This window comes from Equus asinus, chromosome 7, assembly GCF_041296235.1.
Source record: "Equus asinus isolate D_3611 breed Donkey chromosome 7, EquAss-T2T_v2, whole genome shotgun sequence".
Classification (NCBI taxonomy): Eukaryota; Metazoa; Chordata; class Mammalia; order Perissodactyla; family Equidae; genus Equus; species Equus asinus.
In genome coordinates this window covers 59,435,224-59,458,459 of record NC_091796.1, presented here as the reverse complement: position 1 = coordinate 59,458,459, position 23,236 = coordinate 59,435,224, and the positions used below count along the sequence as shown (strand labels likewise).

Sequence of the window (23,236 nt, the reverse complement as noted above, 5' to 3'; positions counted from 1 at the left end):
AACTAGAAGAACCCACAACGAAGAATACACAACTATGTACGGGGGGGCTTTGGGGAGAAAAAGGAAAAAAATAAAATCTTTAAAAAAAAAATAATAATAATGTACATGAGAGGAGTATCATGAGGGCCCCATTTCCCAGTAAGTGGATGGAACCAGTTGTGAGACCCCAGCACACAGCTGATACAGCCCTACAGATGAGAATACAACGCGACACTGGTTATCCCCCCAGGGAGGATTCTCCTAGACTTTGCTCCTGGTTGGTGGAATCCGAGTTGGTTTTATTCTAATGCCTCCCAGTAGTTGGTAGTATGTCCCCCTTTCGTTACCAGCAAAACCCAGTAGATCTACCTTGAGGACACACGATGCTACTATGGATAGTAAAACTGGAAAGCAGTAATAAAAAGACCCCTTGTGCGTTCTAGAAAGTGGGCTTTTTTGGGGAAGAAGTCTACACTTGGCAGGGAGGTTGACTTGACCTGGCAAAGCCTTGAGAGGATTTCACTGGGACTCTGAAAATTTGATTCTGACTCTATAGGTGGCTGTGGACCTTGAGGAAGTCGCGTAGCTTCCTCTTTTGCAAAACTAGGAGATTGGACAAGATGGGCTGTGATATTGTCATAATCTTATGAATTGGAAAAGTATATGCAGAGATGAGTTTCCTTCCATTGGTGTCAGGCCACCAACAATAACGTGGCTTTTGAAGAATGCTGGGCATCCATGATCCTCCTCTCTTTCCCTTCTCTTCCTTCACAGACTCCTTTATTCACCCAGCAGGCTTTCTTCTCTTTTCTGCTTTCAACCTTTCTGTTTTCCTGTGCGATGGTCATGACTCACCAGCGTTTTCCTCTTGTGTACGTGTGTCACCGTCTGGATGAGGTTCCTGCAGGAAAAGCAAACCACAAAGCCGAGTGATTCATGAGCATGGCCCGTATCCTGGCCTCAGGCTCTCCCGGGCTCTCCTTGGGCAGGGCCTCCCCTGGCGGCCAGCTGGGGAACAGCAGTCGTCCTGGGAGAGAGGAGGAGGCCCCACGGTCATTTCTTGAGCCGTCACAAAGCCACTGGCCAGAGAAGATTATTTGACGCAGTTCTTCATAAGAATATTTTCTTTTCTGAGACAAATGAAAACTTTGCCTATTGTTTTGTTCTGTTATTTCTTTCCTATCAAATGTATAAGAGAGAGAGAGAAATGTTCTGAGTTAAATTGTAAAAAGAAAAGAAACGCTGAGTGTATTGGGCTGAAGAATTAATTGTTAAACGTCAATTTGAGCAGGCGTGCTGCTTTAACTTTTCAGAAAAGCAGGTGTGTAGCTTGAGTTCTCTCTGGAAGACCATGAGTGGAGATGAATAGTTTCAAGATGGCTTTTGAATGTTCATCTTCAGGGATTTTTTTTTTTTTTAAAGATTGGCCCTGAGCTAACATGTGTCGCCAATCTTCTTTCTTCTTCTTCTTCTTCCCAAAGGCCCCCAGTACATAGTTGTATATATTTTTAGTTGTAGGTCCTTCTGGTTGTGCTATGTGGGATGCCAACTCAGCATGGCCTGATGAGCGGTGCCATGTCCACGCCCAGGAGCCAGACTGGCAAAACCCTGGGCCACCTAAGCAGAGCGCGGAGACTTAACCACTCGGCCACGGGCTGGCCCCTTCAAGGATATTTTGAGGGTTGGCCTTGCAGGATCTGTTGGGCTGTTTTGGGGATGTGGAGCCAGTTGTTTTGAGAAGCTTTGGGTAGAGTGAATGGATAGACTCCGAAACGTGCTTCCCAGAGCAAAGCCCCGACCGTGAGGACGCACAGTCTAGCCAAAGCCCCATGCACCAAGGGCGACTCACAGTGAGGAGCGCCATGTTGCTTAGGGGAGGAGGGCCCCTCCAAGGGGCATTTTCTCAGCTTGGAAGTAGGATGAACCTAGGTGTAAGCCAAAAGGACACTCAGGAAGCCCAAAAAGAAACAAAACTTGGACGGTAAGGATTTGTCTCCTGATCTGTCTCTGGGCAGAGGGTCAGCCCCAGGCAGAGCAGCCCTGGCCGGCTGTGTGCTGGTGCGTAGCTCTGTCGGGCACCTGTCACGGTCATAGAATGCAGGGAGGCCGAGGAAGGGTCGTCTTACCTCCCATCAATCAGGCTCCTCTGTGTTGGGACGTGGAAGGTAGGATTTGATGACTACTTGCTGGACCAGTGAAGAACAGACGAATAAAAGAGCCCTGAGAAAGAGAAATCCTAAACTGATGGAGAGGCCCAGTGAGGGCCGAGACAGGCTCTTTTGTCAACCTGCGTTCCCCTCATAGGAATGGCTTCGATGGGTGCAGAGAGGGCAGAGATTAATCATTTAGCATTTCTAGTGGAATAGTAAATTTGAAAACTCTCTACAGGAAGGGGTGGGGTTGCACCCCATGAGCTTGGTGACATAAAAATAAAAATTGGTGTGCTCAGTGTTGGGGAGAAGTTCCCACCCTGCCTGCTGGGCAGTTGGCAGAAAACAGTTCACCGTATGAAAGAGGGCGTTTTCCGTATCTTCCGGGGTGGGGTAGGGTAGCACAGGTCGTCGGCGTGCAGCTTCTTGGGGTTGCATGGACTAAAGGACTGCAAGGAACTGCTCCTCCACAGGGGGTTAAAGCGACTGAGATGACAAGAACAGAATTGTGGTTGGGGGCCTGTGGGGACGTCAGCGGGAATTCACGCAGAAGGAGCAGCTCAGAAATAGCAGCTACACTGATGCGGAGTCTTTGGAGCTAATGTTTTCATTCTGCACCTCAGTTTGCACACTGCAGTTTTGTTTGGCTCAGCACCAGTGACGGCCACTCTCCTTCCGGAGAATGATTTCCTGATGAGGAGCACAAGCTAATGCCCTTCTTGCCCCAGGTTCACGGGAACTGCCCCCTCAACATGGGAGCAAGAAGGAGTCTAAATAATTCAGATTCTAAGTTGGTATTTCACATTTCAATATCTAAAGAAAAAGACATTTCTCTGAGGTTTCAAAGTTTTCTCCTTGATCTTCAGATTTGTTTTTTGTTTTTTGAGGAAGATTAGCCCTGAGCTAACATCTGCCACCAATCCTCCTCTTTTTTGCTGAGGAAGATTGGCCCTGAGCTAACATCCGTGCTCATCTTCCTCTGCTTTATATGTGGGATGCCTACCACAGCATGGCTTCCCAAGTGGTGCCATGTCCGCACCCGGGATCCGAACCAACAAACCCCAGGTCGCCGAAGCAGAATGTGTGAACTTAACCGCTGTCACCTGGGCAGCCCTGATCTTCAGGCTTTTAAAGTTACACCTTTAACATAAGAGAATCGTATCCCTTTTTTCTCCTTCCTGGGCTAAATATGCCTTGTTTCCCTTTCACTTATAGATCTTGACGTCTCAATGGTCCTTTCAGATAAGCGCATCCTGACAGGACTTCTCTGTGGTGACCGTCTGCAAGCCATGTATCTTCTTGCCTTGCCACCTCCTCAGAAGAGCAGCTGTTGGCAACTGAGGGCAGCCACTTTGTTCTACTTTGTTGTACTTTCTGGGCAGTCTCCCAACTTTGTCTAGTAACTCTTCCTTTGAAATTTCCATTTCTACCATCATATTTTTAATTTCTAAAGGTTGGTCTTACTCTCTGAATGATCTGTTGAAATAGCATCCTGCCAGGGCCGGCCTAGTGGCCTGGTGGTTAAGTTCATGGACTCTGCTTGGGTGGCCCGGGGTTCGCTGGCTCAGATCCTGGGTACAGACCTACACATCGCTTATCAAGCCATGCTGAGGCGGTGTCCCACATATAAAATAGAGGAAGATGGGCACAGATGTTAGCTCAGGGCTAATCTTCCTCAAAAAAAAAATAGCATCCTGCTCATTGTTTATGGGTATAAATGTCTGGTATTTTTTATCTGAGTGTTTCTTTTTAAGAGATTAAAATGCGTTCTGAGGCTCTGTTTGCACCAGGGCTTGTCAGCTGTGCACACCTCTTCTGTCTGGGCTCACACAGGGCAGGGAATAGCACTGGGCACTCCCTGGGCTGTATCTCAAGTGCCCCAGCCCAGCCCCTGTCTCGTCCAGGTTTCCTGGAAAGTCAGCTTCTCTGGGTCCTCCTGGCATGCGGGTGGGTGTCCTCTGTTCTGTGGCCTGGGGCGCCAAGGGTCTGTGTGTGTGAGCCTCTCAGGAGATGCTGTGTTCAGGCCTGTCCTCCAGTTCCTGATATGCTCAGGGGTTCTGTGGCATGAGTGGAGCTGCTTCTCATTGGCTTTGCTCCCTGCAGGCACTTAAGGCTCCAGCTGCTTCTCCCTCGGTGACCACTCAGCCAACTGCTTTTCGTTGACATCACTTGTCTGGTGTGTTTCTTCCCCCATGTCTTTGACCTTGTGAATTTGTTTATTTTATTCCTTAAACCATTTTGCAAGGGTTTTGGAAGGGAGTGGATAGAAGTGCATGCATTTGATTTCCAAGGTGTAACTGGACCTCTGTCCTACTCAGCTTTAGAGAATTATTTAACAGAGAAAGAGCTGAGATGAGACCTTTATATGATTAAGCAAAACTGGAGGTTATTATGCAGTCATCAGACTCTAAAGAGAAAATGTTAGACCTGCAGAAATTAGAATTCATAGGTCTTACAGGTGATACCTACAAAAATAGATTACGCAGTTTTTGAGTGCTAAGGTTTTGAACAAAATCAGTTTGTCTCTACCAAAACAATGCAGTGTGTTGCCATACCTCTCTTCTAGATCCCTCTAAAAATTTGCAAATTTCTGGAAATACACGTACTGTGAACATTGCCAATTCTAGGTCAATTATTGTATATATGGGACATTTCCCAAACTTATTTTTGCCATACTTCTTTTCTTTCTATGAAAGCAATGCAATTTCATTTCAGGAAAAACCCCGCTCCTCCTCCCCCCTTCCTGCCGCCAGGAGCAACCTCTCCTCCCTCTGGTTCTGTGTTTACACTAGGTCAGAACTGGCACCCTTGGTCTTCATGGCTGTGTCCTCATTCTTTTCCAGGACACCGGGGTTGGGAAATCAAGCATTGTGTGTCGATTTGTCCAGGATCACTTTGACCACAACATCAGCCCGACCATTGGGTAAGTTCCTGTATGTTCTCTTTCACGTTTCTTCCTTTCAAAGCACTCAGAGAGGTCACTTTGTGCCTGAGCCTTCAAACGGTTTTCATCCCAGCCAGTGAGAATCGATCCCACTGGAAAGTCTTGGACGGAAATTCAGGGACTTTGAAGCAGTACGTCTGGGCTTACTGTCCCTGTCAGTAATTTTTTTTCGTAGCCAGCGTCCTCATGCTGCAGCCTGAGGCCATTTCCTTGATCCGAGAGAGCGGTGTTCTGCAAATCATGCGGCCTTATTTCCAGATGGAAGAGGAGACACAGGACAATTCCCCAGGGCTCTGCTTAAACCTGCTTGGCAGTGAACTTGGAGACGCCGTCCACTCACACAGCTGCACTGTCTGCAGCCTGTGGGGCAGGTCGACTTTCCTTTTCTGGATTAACGAGCATCAGCATTTCCATACCTGTGCTTGAGGGGCGGGCTGGATCGGTCCCTTCCCAGGCCCGAGGATCTGGGTGCCGGCTCCCTCTCCTGGGGGAGGCTTTCGCCAGAGGGTCTTTTGCCGTGGCATTTTGCAGATGCTCCATGGTTGCCTGTCTTAGGACTTGGCCTCACTTATTTTCTCCCTGCAGATAGCATGCTCTTTGCAGAGAGCAAGGGTTTGTTTTCCTCAGAAGGGAAACAAGCTGGGTATATATTTGGGGAACGCTGCAGGACTGGTGAGGATGGGGGCAACTGTCTCTCTCAGTAGTAAGTAGAGAAAATTCGTGGCAGGGCATAAGCGGGTGCTCAGGAACAGTGGGTCGATAGGCCAGTGGTTGGCGCGGTGGACATGAGAAAATCCGATACGTTTCGTAATTAAAAAATGGCTTAAAGAAATGTGGTTGAGGAAACTGAGCGTCAAGAACCGTGAAGGGTCCAGAGGCTAACCAGTTATCTGCCCGCGTCTCATGGATGCTGGCAGAAGACACTCGGCTCCTGTGTCAGAGACAGGAAATAGCAGTAGCCAGAGTATTATTGCTTGGCCTTGGTTCCCTAAGCCTCACTTTCCCCAAGGGGGAGGCAAAGAGCTGACACCCTACATGCAGTGGGTTGCCTCACAGGAGAGGAGCCCAAATCTTTTCTAACGGGCTGTAAGCATGCCTGTGCTTTGCTCTCTCCCTTCCGAGCCATACAGACATCCCGACAGCACACCTGGGGAGGAGACGCAGTTCTGCCCTCGAGAGGTGTGGGATGTGAGAGGCGTGGGCATTGCCTCCCAACGCCAGTGCTTCTGTAGACGGGGGACAATTTTATAGGGAAATTTTTCTCACTCTCATCTGTGATGTACTTTTTTCCTCTTTAATTTGCCAGTTTGTGTCTCTTGATAATAAAAGCAAAACCTATAAGAGTGATAAACTGAAGTATGGTTCTGGAAGATGGAAGAGGGACTTTTGCTGTCTACTCTTTTTCTTAATTAAAAAATTTTTTTGAGGAAGATTAGCCCTGAGCTAACATCCACCACCCATCCTCCTCTTTTTGCTGAAGAAGATTGGCCCTGAGCTAACATCCATGCCCACCTTCCCGTTTTGTACGTAGGACACCTGCCACACCAAGGCTTGATGAGTTGTGTGTAGGTCCGTGCCCGGGATCCCAACCGGCAAACCCTAGGCTGCTGAAGTGGAGTGTGCAAACTCAACTGCTGTGCCATCAGGCTGGCCCTCTGTCTGCTTTTTAAACTTAAAAAAAAATTTTTTTAATAACAAATCTGTCTTCCTTTGGTAATGATTTCTTTTTAAATAAAAAGGCATAAATAAATGCATGCTTCACCACAAATTATGGTAAATACATAAAAGTGTTAAGCATAACTGTTACTCATAGATGTAAGGACCATTATGCCAAAATTATAATAAGCATATCACTCTGATCACCATCGCTTGGTCAGAGCACGTCATCATGCCAGCCCAGATTCAAGAGGGGAAATACACTCCACCTCATGGGGGCAGTGTGTGGAGTCGTGTTGTATCCAGCCCCCCGCACTGCTCTCCATTCTGGGGATAACCGATCAAACGCTGTTGGCGGTGCTTCGCCTAGTAAATACATTGTGGTGGTTGGGGCTTTTAAACAATTATGTCTTGTATGGAAACTCTCTGTACTTTCTGCTCAGTTTTTGTGTAAATCTAAAACTTCTCTAAAAAATAGTCTATTAACTAAAAACTTTTGTATTTGTTCTTTAAATTATAATGCTCATTGTGAAAAGTTCAGATCATACATAAATGTTTAAAATTAAAACGGAAGTTAGAGGATCTTTACTAGCTCTCCAATCCCATATTCTTCGATTTGTATTACCAATATTTAAAAGTCCAAAGTGCATGTTTAACTTATTTCTTAGAAGTATTTTCTATGTATATGTAGGTATACAAACACCTAATTTTCAAAAACAAAAACAGTATCAGGTCCTTCCTAACATGCTGCAGCATGCATTCTCTGTCCATGTGGGTCATTCTCCGTCCATGTGGGTCATTCTCCGTCCACGTGGGTCATTCTCCGTCCATGTGGGTCATTCTCCATCCACGTGGGTCATTCTCTGTCCATGTGGGTCATTCTCCGTCCATGTGGTTTTCCTTATTCTTTTCATGAATACAGATCTCCTGGAAGATGGCATAAACAGGACACTTTAATTGCTGTCTGTGCATTTCCTCGACAGAGTCAAGATTAAAGTTTAATTTTTCTGGTTATAAAAATTCATGTTCAGTCTAAATAAGCTAAAAAACACAGAATTTATGAAAAATAGGAATTATAGTATATATGTAGTTTTTATCCTGTTTTCTACTTAATATATTTTGAACATTTTCTTATAATGTCACATAATCTTCAAAAACATGATGAAAACAATATTTTTTTCTGATTATAAAAGTATATACTCATCATAAAAAATTGAAAATGAGGAGAAATATAAAAATTGCCCATAATCTACCCCCCAGAGTAACTACTGTAAACATTTGGTATATTTTCTTTGTCGTTTTCCTATATATATATATAAAATCATTTTTTCATTCAGCATTATATTGTGAATTCCATGTCATTAAATGGTCTTTAGAAACAATTATTTTTAATGGCTATATTTTCAATTTTAGGCATTTAGGTTGTTTAAAATTTTTTTACTTTGATAAATAATGTTACGATGTATATCATTGGGCATAAATACTTGCGTCTACCTCTGCTTATTTCATTAGATTACATTCGTAGCAATGGGGTAATTTAGTCAAAGAATAAGAACATATTTCAAGTTCTTGATGGATATTACCAAATTGTTTTTCAGAAAGCTTGCCCTTCTGTATATGAACGAGCTTTAGGTATTATTTAAAAATATTTTGCATGTGTCATTTTGAATTCTGTTCTTCTCCTGTAAACTTCACACTTGAGCCTTTTCTCCTAACTTAATTCTTCATAGACACAACGGCAAGCGGCTGCAGCATTAAACTGTGTGCTCCTCTGCTTTCCGTCTACTGCGTGCCTCACTCTGGATCAGGATTAAGCTCAGCTCCTCCATTCTGACGTGTTGTCTTTTCCTGGTATAGTTTAATTGCCCAGTTTTAAAATCACTCAAACTTTCTCCTCTTTTCTGGGATTTTGAGAAAATGTTTCCAAACCCCAGTTTCAGAAAAATAAAGCTAGCAGGAACATGCAGACTTCTTGGAAGATGGCGTAAGTGGGATACTTTTAAAAGATTGAGTGCTTATCCCTCAGCAGGTAGGCCGGGAGTCTGGCTTATAGGTATGTTTTGTTTAGTGTGCTTTAAAAATCCTAAAACAATAATGAAGAATCAGGAGATTTTTACATAATAAACTTGCATTCTGACCTCTTTGAAAATCAGTAGAATTGGAGCACTGGGTGTGCATGCTCATGTGGCGGAAGCCACTGGAACTGAGCCCCAGGGGCTCCCTCTGCGGGGGCCGGGGGTGGGGTGTGGGGGGGCAGGGCTTGCTATCTCCACTCCACGTCACTCCCACTGCTTATTGTTACTGTTATTTTTATTATCATTACTTTTACACCTAGCCCACTTTGCTCATTTGCACGGCCTACCTGGTCCCATAGATATTTCAGTTCTTGTCCTTGGCGCAGAGCCTTTTTTCCAGTAACCCAGCCGGCCCTAAGGGTCAGTGCAGCCAGGTGACTTGTTTGAGCGCACACAGCCAGTGAACGGCAAACTTGTGATTCAAACCAAGTGCGTCAGTCTCAGAGTCCACCCTTGTTCTCCCACTGTGATCACCGACCAGCGGGAAAGGCCACAGGCTCTAAAATGTCATCAGTTCAGCGTCGAAAGAGTTCATTCTTATCATCTTCTGTGACTCACACTGAAAAGTCTTGGCTCTGCTGTTCAAGCAGATTGTGCCAACATCTTGAACATATATATGTGCGTGTGTTTCTCCCTTTCTATTTCGACTTGTAAAAGGAAATTGTGTGACTTCTCTGCCAGATCTTGGTTCCCACAGATAATGAAGTCAAGTCAGCATTGCAGAATCTTCCCCCTCCACTGCTAGAAGGTAATCTGTAGAGAAGAAAAGATGCCTGAGGTTCTTATAAGATTGAAAGCTAGCAGAGGCTGGAAAAAACACCCCAAACAACCAAAAGAGCAATGATTGTCAGTCTTCATTTCAAATATTGATAGTTCTTCTCCTAGTGACAAGAAATCAGGGACAGAGAGGGGTGTGTGCATGTGTGTGTGTGTGTGGGCATGTGTATACACTATATATGTATGTATGATATGCATTACTTCTGTTACTAAAGCTGTTTCTCAGGACTTACCGTGTAGCAAGGGAGAATTTCACAGTTTTAGGTGTTATTTTTAAAAATGTTGTGAATTTCACAGGGGTCATTTCCTGTTCGACCCTATCACAGCCCCCCAGATCATGCAGAGTAGACATGGGTCCTATTTCACAGATGGGGAAACTCAGGGAGCTTCTTCTCTGACCATGGACAAGGCAGTCTTTCTGGTCTCAGATTCCACCAGCCCCTTATCTCTGAGGTGAAGAGGTTGATATTTTATGTTTTTTCCACCTCTAAAAGTTTATGATTCTAAGATTTTAAAGGCATGAACTTAGTTTTCTAAGCCTGAGAACTTTTTAACGTGTGGTTGATGTATTATTTATCCTGTTACCTAGAATATATGAGGAATGAATGAAAATCTGGCTTACATCAAAGCAAAAGCAAAAACAAACACAAAAACAAAATATTGACATAGCTGTCTACATAAAATTTTAAAAGGCGTTTATGGAGAAACTTCCAGAAACAACATTAAAGGGCAAAGATTAAACTGGAAAAATATTTTTAAAAATATACTGTTACAGGCTGGGGCCGGCCCCATGGCCGAGTAGTTAAGTTCGTGTGCTCCGCAGCGGGCGGCCCAGTGTTTCGTTGGTTCGAATCCTGGGCGCGGACATGGCACTGCTCGTCAGGCCACGCTGAGGCGGCATCCCACATGCTACAACTAGAAGGACCCAAAACTAAAATATACAACTATGTACCGGGGGGCTTTGGGGAGAAAAAGCAAAAAAAAAATAAAATCTTAAAAACAAAATAAATAAAAAAATAAAAGATTCCTATTTAAAAAAATGTATATATATATATATACTGTTACAGGGGGCCAGCCCAGTGGCACAGCGGTTAAGTGTGCACGTTGCACTTCTGCAGCCCAGTGTTCACTGGTTCGGATCCCGGGTGCAGACATGGCACCGCTTGGCAAACCATGCTGTGGCAGGCGTCCCACATATAAAGTAGAGAAAGATGGGCATGGATGTTAGCTCAGGGCCAGTCTTTCTCAGCGAAAAGAGGAATATTGGCAGCAGTTAGCTCAGGGCTAATCTTCCTCAAAAAGAAAAAAAAATAATGTTACCAAAGGTTAGTATAAAATACTCAAAAAGTGCATAAGAAAAGGATGAACACTACAACTGCAAAGGGGCAAAGGTCATGAATTAAAGATTCACAAAAGTAAAATACAAGTGAACAATCAACACGGAAGTGATGGCCAGACTTCTGATGAGGATCATACACACAGGAATGAGATACTGCTTTCTACGTGTCGTACTGGAAAAGATTTGAAAGATTAGTATTGGTTGGGGCAAAGGTCGTCTCACACCCCGCCATGGGCGTGTAGGTTGGGACAACCCACAGTTTGGCAAACATAGGAAAGTGGAGCACATCTACTTCTAAGAATTAGGTCCAAGGAAATAGTTGTACAAGGACGCAAAGATTTAGGTACAAGAATATTCATTTGATCATTGTCATAATAGTGAAAAATAGGTGACCAAAATGCCCATGAGTGCATTTTGAGAGCAAATTTGTAATATGGTGTGTAATACTCCGTCATTTTAGATAATGATGTTGATCTATATTCATAGAAATGGAAAGATGTCCATGATAAAGTGGAGGAGAAACAAAATTTATGTAGAGTCTGATCAATTTGGGGGGTAAAAGTTGTATAAAAATAATTTGGAAGGACATATACCAACTTATTAGCAGTGATTGTGGCTATGTGGTAAAATTACAGTTGAGTTTTATTTCCTTTGTTTTCCTTTTTTGAATTTCTTTTTTGTACATATATTGCTTTTATAATGGGAAAAGTAATAAGGATATTTCCATTTTTGGAATATATTTGCTCTTATCAGTAGTCTGGGATGTATATTTTAAGCACTTTTAAAGAAGTGAAATGTCATGGGACAGATGTGGTTTTAAAATATTGGGTCATATCACTTAGAAAAATACTGAGAATTTCCACTTAGTGCAGTTGTACACAGATAATTAGAACTCTCTAACTGTTAACCTTTGGTGTGTGTGTGTATGTGTGGGAATTGCAAGGACATATGCTTTTCTCCTTGGGACTTCTGGTTTGTCTCTTAGTCTTGGGGAAAAGCAGGAGAAGTTGAGGAAATATTTCCGGGATGCGTGCCGAGTGGGTGCAGGGCTGGGCTCTGCGCTGGCCCTGGGGGCCGGCTGGACCACATGAAAGTGAGAGGAGACATCCTGGCACTTTACCCCTAAAAACTCTAGTATGCATCTCCTAGGAATAAGAATATAATGAGAATACCATTATCATACGTAGGAAATTAATTTTGAGTCAATGTTTCGTCACAGATAGTCTAAATTTAAATTTCTCCAATTGTCCTCAAAATGTCTTTTAAATCTGTTTTCCTCCTAATGCAGGATCCTGTCAAGGTCCACATGATACATTTGGTTGTTTTCTCTCTTTCTTCTCTCTCTTAATCTAGATCTAAAACAATCTCCTGGTCTTTTGTTTTGCTTGCTTTTCATGACGTTATCTTACTTGAAGCATCCAGGCCAGTTGTCTTGTAAACATGTTCCATGTTCTAGATTTGCCTGATTCTTTCCTCATGATTAAATTCAGATGAACTATTTTTGCAGAATGCTGTGTAGGTGATGTGTGTATTTCTTACTCCATCACATCAGCAGGCTTGTCATGTCTTGTCCCACTGTTGGGGACGCTTGCTACTTTTAAATGAATAAGAAGCTTTATTTCACAGAAAAAAGTCAAGGGTATTAAACATTCCTTGTATTAGATTTTTACATCTTTCATGAGCACAAAGAAAAGCTTAAGAGGAAATATGCAAAAGAAAATATCAAGATATATACTATCTGTACTGATAATATCAAACCCTTCCTTTTTCATGGAGAGAAGATACATGTTTAAGCTACCAGTCTTTCTCCCTGCATTTATGCTGGCAGGATGGGAGTTAGAGCTCATGTTCTCTTCCTGGCTGTTAGTGTTGGGTTGATAGCACAGGTAAATATGTAAGGCAGTTTTCTGTTTGTGCCATTGCAAGGCCTGAAGAGTAACACGCCCAAATACCAGCTCTCCTTTTCACTCTTAATTATTATAACAATATATTTTTAAAATCTAAAGCTTTATTTTCTTTCCTGATTTCGGGCATATTATCTTAGAAGAATTGAAGATAAATGTTTTTGGAAAGGCAGTGTTTCAAATGCATCCTTTGCCTCTCCTCCATCCCCCACAAACCTCCAGTTGGACAACAGAACATGCAGAATCTTTGCTTTTACTTGCTCCAGCTGCCCTTGCTTCTTCTGAGGGGCCCCCAGGACGTGAGCTTTCAGGGTCCCGCTGAGATACAACCTTAACTTGTTTGAAACAGGAGCCTTTGTGAAGACTGTAGAGGGTAATTGATAATGTGGAGATGTTGATTCTCTTTTTCAGGGCATCTTTTATGACCAAAACTGTGCCTTGTGGAAATGAACTTCATAAGTTCCTCATCTGGGACACTGCTGGTCAGGAACGGGTAAGGAAACGCTGCTGTTGGCTTTCTAGGGAAAAGACCGAGATCAGTTTCTGAAGCCTTCTTTGTATTTGGCGAGATTCTCTTGGTTGCAAGTGACAGAAACCAGCTTGAAATTATTTAAGCAAAACAGGAGACATATTCTTCAGGTATGAGAAAAACGTAGGGGGGGGGCGTATCTTAAGGCAGGGCTGAGTTCAAGTCTTCCAAACGCCTTGTGAGAGGCACCCAACCCCGTTCCTTTTTCCTTCCTTGCTCACCTCAACATTGGCTTCGTTTTTAGGCAGACCCACCTTCCTCCCTTCCCGGAGGGTGGCAAGGATGGCCTCATAAGCAACTCCAGGCCTGCATTCTACCACCTCAGCAAGCCCGTGAAGGAGAGCACCTCTTTCTCATGAGTTACACCCTACCTCTCCGAGCCTCTGGGTCTCATTGCCTGGTTTGGGTGGAGTGCTCCCGCCTGAACTTGATGCTGTGTAGTGTTCTGGGGGATTGGCGCGCCTACTGGGAGGGTCGGGTGCACGCTTACCCGAGAGGCACGGCTCCACCTGATCCACACGGCGGGAGGTCTGCTGGAGGTCGGGAGCCCTGGTTCCTCAGGGGAAGTCTGGGTTCTTTTACTGGAAAATGGAGGAATGCACTTTGGGTTACCAGAAACAGCTGATGACTTTTCTCTTATTCTTAGTTCTTTTTATTTGCTGAAAATATTTATGGAGAAGATTATTCATTCAAGCAGCTTGTGTCTTTAGATTTTAGAAAGTGAAATAACAAGTGCCAACAGACTGTCTGTAACAGGGAGTTTGTATAACTAGAGTGTGTGAGAGTTGGAAGGGGTGGCCAGGAAGAAGGAGCACAGGGAGAGGCAGTGCCTTGTCTTTACTGAGAGCTCCAACCTGATCACGACTTTCGTCAGAGCTGAGAATTATGCAGTTAGATGGCTGGAACTTTCCCTCGTCTGACCCAGGCTCAGATGTCGCCTTCTCCACTCCGCCAGCGACAGTGTCAGCGCAGCGTCCTCTCCCCTCCCTACTGCACTCGCTTCGCCTTTCTCCACAGCTCTTACCACCTTCTTAGATACTACTTAATTCACTTACTGACTCCGTTTGTCTCTTTCTCTCAAAGGAAGAGAATCTGGGGTTCGGGATAATCCATCATTTTCATTATCGGCTCCTAACAAGTCAAGTGTATGTTTATGTAATTTTCATCTTATATAAACCCCCTTTTAAAACTAACGTTCCAGCGTTTGCAGATAAAGGTGTTTTAAAGACTCCTTTTTTTAAAATTAGGACAAATCTTCCGGCCTACAAATGCTAACCTCATTAGAACGTCTTGCATTTTGCCCCTGCGCTGAGCGCAGACGCGCGCACACCCGGCGCAGCCGCTGCGCAAGCACCTCTGTGACTCTGTGCGTTGGCCGTGCGTCCCGACTCCTGACACCGGTGACCGCCGGCCACGAGGGGACTCCTTCTCGCCACCTGTGTGTGCTTTGTAGCTGGTCTGCGAGGTTTTTGTTTTTGGAGTTTTGGTTGTTATTTAGATGTAAGCAGAGAGGTTCTCCCGCTCCCTTTTTACTTTTGGCCATGAAATAGTTGCTTTTGCAGCTGCTTTTGATGAGTGCCCGAAGTCTTTTTTACAAGTAAGTGTCTTAGTATTAGCTGCTTCCGCTACCGGCTGACGTGCACCGAGGACTTGCTGTGTTCCCTGTGCTGTCCCGAGTGTCTTCTGCGTACAAAGGCATTTAGTCCTCTCACAGCACTCTGAGGTAGCGACCATTTTTATCCCCATTGAGGTCACTGAGGCACAGAAAGGTTAAGTCACTTGTTCAAGATCACACAGCCAGTAAAGCTTAAAGCTGAAATTTGAATCTAGCAGTTTGGGTCTTGAGCTTTATGGTTTTGTTCTGATAGAAAAACCATACAGAAGCCATACAGTTGAAAGTAAAATTATCCAAAATTCCACTACCCAAATATTTCCACTGTTGACATTAGATGGCCATTGGTCAGATATCTCACTATGTGTGTGTTTATAATCTCATCTCAATGCGATCGTGACTCTTTCTAACCTGCTCTTTTCACTTGATAATATCTTGTTCCTAAGGGGGCATTCTGTATGATCTAAACAGAGTAATCGCCACTTACTTACCTCTTCTACTACAGTGTTCAAGGGGTTCACTGCTTTTGGTGAGATTTGGTACTCTAAAGTGACTATTGTAGTTTGTAGTTTGGCCCCCTTACTACCTCAAAGCAAAATAGCAATAGAAAATTTTTCATATGACTGTATTTCTAATTATTTGAATTGATTTTCCTAAAATTTGACTATTAGAGATTGTAAATATCTGTGACTATATTGCTATGCCTGCACTTTTGGAAGCATAGCATTGTATAGTAGCATGTATGTGGTCTGTTATGTCTATGTATTGCATTAGTATTACAGCAGACCCCCTCACCTGTGGGGGACACGCTTCAGGACTCCCAGTGGATACCTGAAACTGCGGATAGTACCGAACCCTATATAAACCGTTTTTTCCTCCACATACATACCTATGATTAAGTTTAATTTATAAATGGGGCACAGTAAGAATTTAACAACAGTAACTTCTCTTTGTCATATCTGAATTGCCAGCATCACTACCCTTGCGCTTCGGGGCCATTATTGAGTAAACTAAGGGGGGCTTGAACACAAGCACTGCGGTACCGCAACTCCTGATCTGATAACCAAGAAGACCAACTGCTCAGTGACTAACGGGCCGTGGCGTCTACAGGGGATCCGAGGGACAAAGGGGTGAGTCACCTCCTGGGCGGGAGGGAACCGGATGGCTCAAGATTTCATCACACTACTCAGAACGGCAGGCAATTTAAAACTTATGAATTGTTTATTTCCGGAATTTTCCATTTAATATTTTTGGACCTTGGTTTACCACGAGTAACCATGGAAACCACAGAAAGCAAAACCTGGGATAAGGGGGCCTTGTGTATATGTTTTATTAGTGTTACGTGTTGTTATAGTTCTGAGTATGTGTGCAAGGCCCGACTCCGCAGTAGTGTTTCAGGGAAGAAGGACTAATTTTGGATGATAATTTCAGGTGAATGCTTTTAGAATCTAGATTTGTGGAGCGTGTGTGAGCAACATCTCCGTGGCCCTTGCAGTCATGCGATCTCTCTCACCCTCGAAGGCCTGCTGTGGTTATCCTCAGGCTGTCCTTGTCTGGGGCCCCCATGCAGTCTCACATGTCTCCAGGGGTGGCAGTTTTTCACTCGCTTTGGCAGCTTGTTGCTGGACTTAATGGTGCTTGTAATGACATTGCCTAATGTTTGAGCTAAAAATAAATTCCCTGCTGTGGCTTGTGCCTATTGCTATTTGTTCTGTCTCATTAATTGTCAGAGTCCAGCGCATTTTCTTATTCCTCCTTATCTTTGTAGAAAGCTGCTACTGTTCTTCTGAGTTTTCATAATTATAAATAAACCAACTCTCTTTGGATTTATGATTTGGTGATGGACACTTAGATTTCTGTGTCCTCAAGAGAGGAAAATGCTCAACGCAGTGCTCTGCATGTGTTAGGCACTGTGTAGCTGCTTATTTGTGGAAGGACTGACCCATGTTCTGCCTGGCATGCACGGCATCCCGGCTAATGCCCCACTCACTGCCCCATACTAATTCGGTGTTATGTTTGCGGCACAGATTCATACTCTTGAAAAATCACTTTTCCCTGTGAGCACTGGAAATGTAAAAGGATCCCCCTTTTCCTCCCAGTCTTTGTATAAGAGAGTGTTCGTTCTTCATATGCTGTCTTAATTTTGCTTTGCATTCCGCCATATACAATGGACATCTCATGATTCTTTCAATGGCAGATGGTAATCCTTAGAGTGCCTCCGTAAAAAAAAGTTTAAAACAATTGAACCGTCTTCCAATTGATTGTTGAATCCCATTTGTTAGAAGCTTAACGTTGTCAAGATTTGTGCATCCAGCTTGTTGCTCTGAGGAGCTGCTGACGGGGAGGGGGCCCACGCTGGAGCGTCAGTGTGGGCTTTCGGGGGTTTTCAGCCTGTCCTCCTTCAATGAGTTATTGTGCTGGTTTCTGCTTCCTGCTGAGCTGTGAGGAGAACGCAGCAGTCGGTCAGCAGATGCCTCTGACAGCATGTGCACAGGAGCTCGCAGTGGTCCCCAGGGGGGAGAGAAGAATTTGTCTGCCCAGCTCTGCTCTCCTGCTTCCTGTTGGTCAGGGTTTGTGACGGGAGACCAGACTTCTGTCCTAACGTGTCAACACGCCATTCTTTCCCATTGAGTGTCCTTTTGACTTCCTTCTTTGTTTTTCTACTTAAACTGGGGGCTCGAATATCCCCATTGCTATTAAAAATGTCTCGTCAATAGGAAGTGCAACCTTCATTTCCTAGATATGTGCTTCCAAATCATTCTGTTTCTGCTTTAAAAAAAATCAGAATCCATAGGATAATCCATTAAAATGTCAGTAACTCGGAAGAATTTCCGGCTTCATTCTCTTGGTCTGATCCAGCAGAACAACGTTATTCTAAGACTCTAACATGGAAAAATAGATCATTTTATTCTTTTGTTTCAGTTTGGTTAAAGTCAGTGTTAGAGCTGTCCCTCTCTCCTAACGCCTCAGTCATAATGGTTGTATTTATAAAGGCTGGGTTTCAAATGAACCACAGTCACAAATTCCACAAAGGAGAATCGATGGTTCTGTTACTAGAATAAAGAACTCTCCGTTACTTTAACACATCTGAAACTGAACAGATTGACTTCTGAAGTCAAGCTCATTATGTTATGCTTTTTAAAGGTGAAATTGGAGAACACATCTACAGACTAAAAAATAGGCTCCCTTTGCCAATATTTAGCAGTAATTATGAAGCATTGAAATTAATAATGTTAAAAATGACATTATGCAAAGACTTGTGTAGCAAATTACATAATTTATTATTATTGTCCTTTTTTGGTATTTTAAAAAATTTGATAAAACTTTGAAAATAAAAGAAATGCTAAGTAAGATCAAATTGAATAATGCTATACAGGACTGAGTCCACTGATATCACCCGATATAAGATTGAGCTATTGTAGAATTCTAAGTATGAGCTTGAGTAAACAAGACTTTATTTAGAATACAGAGTCCTATTATTAATCCTGAAAATCGACACATCACAGTGTGTGCAATTCTTTCTTTATCATTTTATTAAAAATACTCATACTTCTAGAATAGTGGCAAAAATATTATGGAGCTCTCTAGCTGAGGTGGCTCTGCTTTAGGCTGTGGGTCTGTGCGTCGGCCTGGGGCGGTCTGCTTGCTTGTTCATTCTGGGGTTGGAGAGGCAGCTACCTGGCGAAGCTCTTCTCAGGCAGAGCAGAAGCACGAGGGCCAAGGGACAGGCACAAGGCCTCTTAGCGCCACGGTTAGAACGAGCACATGTCACACAGCCTACATTCCATTGGCCAAGGCAAGTCACATGGCTGAGCCCAAAGTCAAGAGGTAGAGAGACACACAGACTTTAGTGAGAGGAACTGAAAAGTTTCACTGGCACAAGTAGGGCATAGACTCATGGAAAAGTGAAGAATTGGTGGCCACCATTGTGTCCCCCAGAGGCCTCTGTTGGGTTCTCTTGCTCTGGATGCCTCGGAGGCACAACTTCTTTCAGCCGGAAGCTTTTTCTCAGACACCTCCCTCAGTCTTTGCCCACTGAGCTTTACTATTACACACTCCATGATCCACCCCGAATAAATTTCCTGTTAAGAAACCTGACACTGTAGAGATAACGTTTGACCTTCCATGGCTTTTTAAAATATATTCATTACTTCCTTGTGCCTGAGATGGATTCCTCTTTGTGTTGGAAAATGGTTTATGAGAAGAGCCTGATGAAACAGCTGTGGTATGGAGGTCTCTGTTTGCTTTTTCCTTGGCAGGGGAGCTCTTTTCCTGTGCACCTCCTCACCTGTTCTAGACTCACTCAGAGCTTCAGTCTCATGAGCTTCTTGTTTTCGTTCCCTGGTTCACCTCAGAAGCAGCTGAGCCAGGCTTTCGTCTTTTCTGGATAATCTATCCTGGAGTTTTAGTGCTTGAAAATCAAATTAAGTGATAAACGCTTTTGTCCACGTTTGTTTGTGTTGATTATTGGCATGTGGAATATTACCAACCTCTTTTTATTTTTTTGAACAGATATAATTCACATATCATACAGTTCACCCACTTAAAGTGTACAGTTCAGTGGACTCTAGTGTATTAAGAATTGTGCAGGCATCACCACAATCAATTTTAAAACATTTTCATCATTCCCAAAAGAAACCCTGAACCCATTAGCAGGCATTCTCCATTTCTCCCCAAGTGCCCCAGCCCTCGGTTACTTTCTGCCTCCAGATTTGCCTAATCCGGACATTTCCTATACATGGAATCATAGAATCTATGTTTTTTTGTGGCTAGTGTCCTTCACTTAGCATAATATTATCGAGGTTCATCCATGCTGTAGCGTGGATCAGTGCGTCCTCCCTTTTCATGGCTGATTAATGTTCCATTGTGTGGATTCACTACATTTTGTTGATCCATTCATTGATGATCCATTCAGTTGATGGACAGTTGGGTTGTTTCCACTTTTTGGCTATTGTGAATAACGGTGCTATGAACATTCACTTACAAGTTTTTGTGCCGACATGTAGTGTTTTTTTGGATTTTTTTTTCAATGGGTATATAGCTAGGAGTGAAAATGATGGGTCAGATGGTAACTATGTTTAGCATTTTGAGGACCTGCCAAACTGTTTTCCAAAGTGGCTGTACCATTTTATACAAAGTGGCTGTACCATTTTATACAAGGTGGCTGTAGCATTTTATATTCCCGCTAGCAATTTGTGAGGTTCCAATTTGTCCACCTTCTCCCCCACACTTGTCTTTGCCTAACCCAAGGTCACAAAGATTTACTGCTATGTGGTTTTCTAAGAGTTGAATAGTTTTCGCTCGTACCTGTAGCTCTATGACCGATGTGTTGTTAATTTTTGTGTATCTTGTAAGGAAGGGATGCAGCTTCCAGATCTACAAAATCTCTTGTCCCAACACAATTTGTTGAAAAGACCATGCTGTGCCCAGTTAGCTTTCTTGGCACCTTTGTTGAAAATCAATTAGCCACAAATGTGACATTTGTGAGGGCTGAATTCTGCACACTCAGTTCTGTTCCTTTGATCGGCAAATATCTGAGGTCAAGTTCAGGCTTGACAAACATCAAAAGAAACTTTTTTGCTCTCTTTCCTTCTTTGTTCAGAGCCCTGGATCTATGGTCAAGAAACTGGTTTACTATTCATAGGCTGTTGCTAAAGTCAGAGGAAATTTTGACCTTCAGGAGTCCTTGAAGAATGGGGCCTCTTACAAACTCCAAATGAGCTGCTCTCTGTTTTCTCCTCCACTTGCCCTGCAGCCACGGGAAGGAGAAACCCCGCTCCAGGCACCGCCAGCAAACAGCACATGCTCGGAATCTGCTCCTGACCCGCTGTTGGAGGGGAATGCTTCACCTTGCTCTGCCTTCCCACAAACCCACTAGGGAGCTGTTTCCGTAGGAATCGCCCTTCAGTGGGAGATGGCAAATTCATGACTTTGCTTCCCTCCCCCACCTTTCACAAGAGAACAGTGCTTTTTATTAGCGCACATTGAGATCCTGAGAAGAGGACATTCCCTCCCTTCAGATCCCCACTGCCCCACTAAGGAGACAGATCAGAAGCTTGCGGAAACGGTGTGTGCTATGAAAATGAGATCAGCAGGTGTCCATAGGGCTATGCCAAATCAGCTACTTTTAGAAGAAGCCTCAGGAGTCACCTTTAGTTAAAAGTGTTGCAGCTGAAGAGATTCAGTGATATTTAAAAATTGGTGACAGAAACTCCGGAAGGAGAGTATGACAGTGGCATTCAAGAAGGGCGTCTGATGGAGCGGTGTGGACAGAGCGGGGAGCCGCCTCAGCTCACTTGTGGGTCCCAGGGTTGTGCTGTTTTGGGGTTTTGGTGTCAGGTAGGAAATCAGGAGTTCAGGCGCAGAATTGCCCTCCTGTCAGGAGGCCACTGACAGGAGAGAGAGAGGAAGGATATGTCCAGATATTAAAATAAATTTAGTAAGTCCTTAGGGAAACACTTTAACATTTCTACCCTCAGCCGGTGCGATGGGAAAGCCGGAAGTGAGGGAAAGGGACGGGGCAGTGGAAGACAAAAACAACTGGGAAATCTCACCCATGAGTTGATCTTCAGAAGCAAGGATGAGCTTCTCCTGCCTGAAGGGAGACCCAGCCCCTTGCCCCTTCGCATTCTGTCACAACAGACCTACCGTTTTCTTTGGTTCCCCAGCGGGCATCGCCCCCCCCCCCCGTGGGCCTCCACGACGCCTGCGCTGCCCCCTCCTTGGGACGCGTGTGTTCTGGGAGGGAAGGCAACTCTGCCTGATGCAGGTTCTTCACAAGCGGAGCAATGACATTTCACTGGTCTGTATCTGTCTGAGATGCGCTAAGTAGCTTCTAATCAGGTGGCATTGTCTGTGCCGCTTGGGTTGAGGCCAGTTCCTGTTCTGCCACGTCTCAGAGGATGTGTGGCAAAGATTATAGGCAGCCTTGCAGGAGCCAGGGTTCCGGGGGGCTCTGGGCTTGCATAGTTGAGACTCTAAGAGGCTCTTTACCTGGTTGTGTTTTCTCCACCCCCTCCCTGCTTCTTTTTCATTTATGCAGCTAATTTCCTAAGTCTGGTTAAAATACAGGAGAAAGGGCCTATAAAGCATATGAATGTCATTCTTGACAAGGAAATTGGGCACACGGACTTTGGTTAATAATAGAAAAGCGTGCTCCTGAGGCACTGAAGGACATGTCCAAAGGGGGACAGCTGGAGGGTCTTCGGAATGCAGACCTCGCTGTTTGGAGACATTTATATCCAGAGCAGCCCTTTTGAAGGCTGCCTAACTCCACCCTTCAAGCCAAGAAAAATGTACAGTAGCCCCCTTATCCACGGTTTTGCTTTCCACTGTTTCAGTTTCCCACGGTTAGCCACGGTGTGAAGATGTTAAATGGAAAATTCCAGAAACAAACAATTCATAAGTTTTAAATTGCGTGAGATTCTGAGTAGCGCGATGAAATTTCTTGCTGTCCTGCTCCGTCCTGCCTGGGACATGACTCATCCCTTTGTCCAGCGGGTCCACACTGTGCCCGCCACCGCCCATTAGTCACTTAATGGTCGTCTTGGTTATCAGATCAACTATGCAGTATCGCAGTGCTTGTATTCAAGTCACCCTTATTTTACTTAATAAAGGCCCCAAAGTGCAAGAGTAGCAATGCTGGCAATTTGGATATGCCAAAGAGAAGCTGAAAAGTGCTTCCTTTAAGAGAAAAGGTGAAAATTCTCAATAAGGAAAGGAAAAAAGTTGTATGCTGAGGTTGCTAAGATCTATGGTAACTTTTCTTACAATATATTGTAACAATTGTTCCATTTTATTGTTAGTTATTGTTGTTAATCTCTTACTGTGCCTAATTGATGAATTAAACCATCATAAGTATGTATGTAGAGGAAAAAACGTGTATGTAGGGTTGGGTACTGCCGTGGTTTCAGGCATCCACTGGGGGTCTTTCATTGGATCCCTCGGATAAGGGGACTGCTTAGGGCAGGGCTCTTGTTTGTCTTCTTCCCCTTCTCTCTGTTTCCTACAGCTGCTGTGACAGATTAGCACACATTCAGTGGCTTAAAGCAACACAAATTCACTCTCACAGCTCTGCAGGTCAGAAGTCTGAAATGGGCCTCCCCGGGCCAAGACCAAGCACAGGTGGCTGCCTTCCTTCCTGGAGGCTGGAGGGAAGAACCCGTATGTTGCCTTCTTCAGAGACCGCCGGCATGGTTTGTGACTCCTTCCTGCATCTTCAAAGCTCTCCAGCATCCCCCCTCCACTTGTAAGGACCCTGCAATGACATTG

General features: G+C 44.1%; 1 protein-coding gene and 1 long non-coding RNA gene across 3 annotated transcripts in view; one reads left to right on the top strand and one right to left on the bottom strand.

The window, feature by feature from the left end:
- The window catches only part of RAB31 (RAB31, member RAS oncogene family), a 120,159-nt gene that overhangs the window by 50,035 nt on the left and 46,888 nt on the right, over positions 1 to 23,236 (top strand). The window contains exons 2-3 of the mRNA XM_044773451.2: positions 4,973 to 5,052; positions 13,236 to 13,317. Of these exons, the coding sequence (XP_044629386.1) occupies positions 4,973 to 5,052; positions 13,236 to 13,317 (162 nt within the window). The remainder of the gene's footprint in view (positions 1 to 4,972; positions 5,053 to 13,235; positions 13,318 to 23,236) is intronic.
- Positions 7,241 to 23,236, bottom strand: part of LOC106828653 (uncharacterized) — a 40,546-nt gene continuing 24,550 nt past the window's right edge. Inside the window, exons 3-4 of one of the 2 annotated variants that reach the window (XR_011504556.1) lie at positions 9,092 to 9,557; positions 7,241 to 7,656 (exon numbers count right to left, since the gene is read on the bottom strand). This is a non-coding gene — a long non-coding RNA (uncharacterized lncRNA). Of the gene's footprint in view, positions 7,657 to 9,091; positions 9,558 to 13,843; positions 13,935 to 23,236 lie in introns of those variants that run through there. The other variant, XR_011504557.1, reaches the window with a different exon arrangement.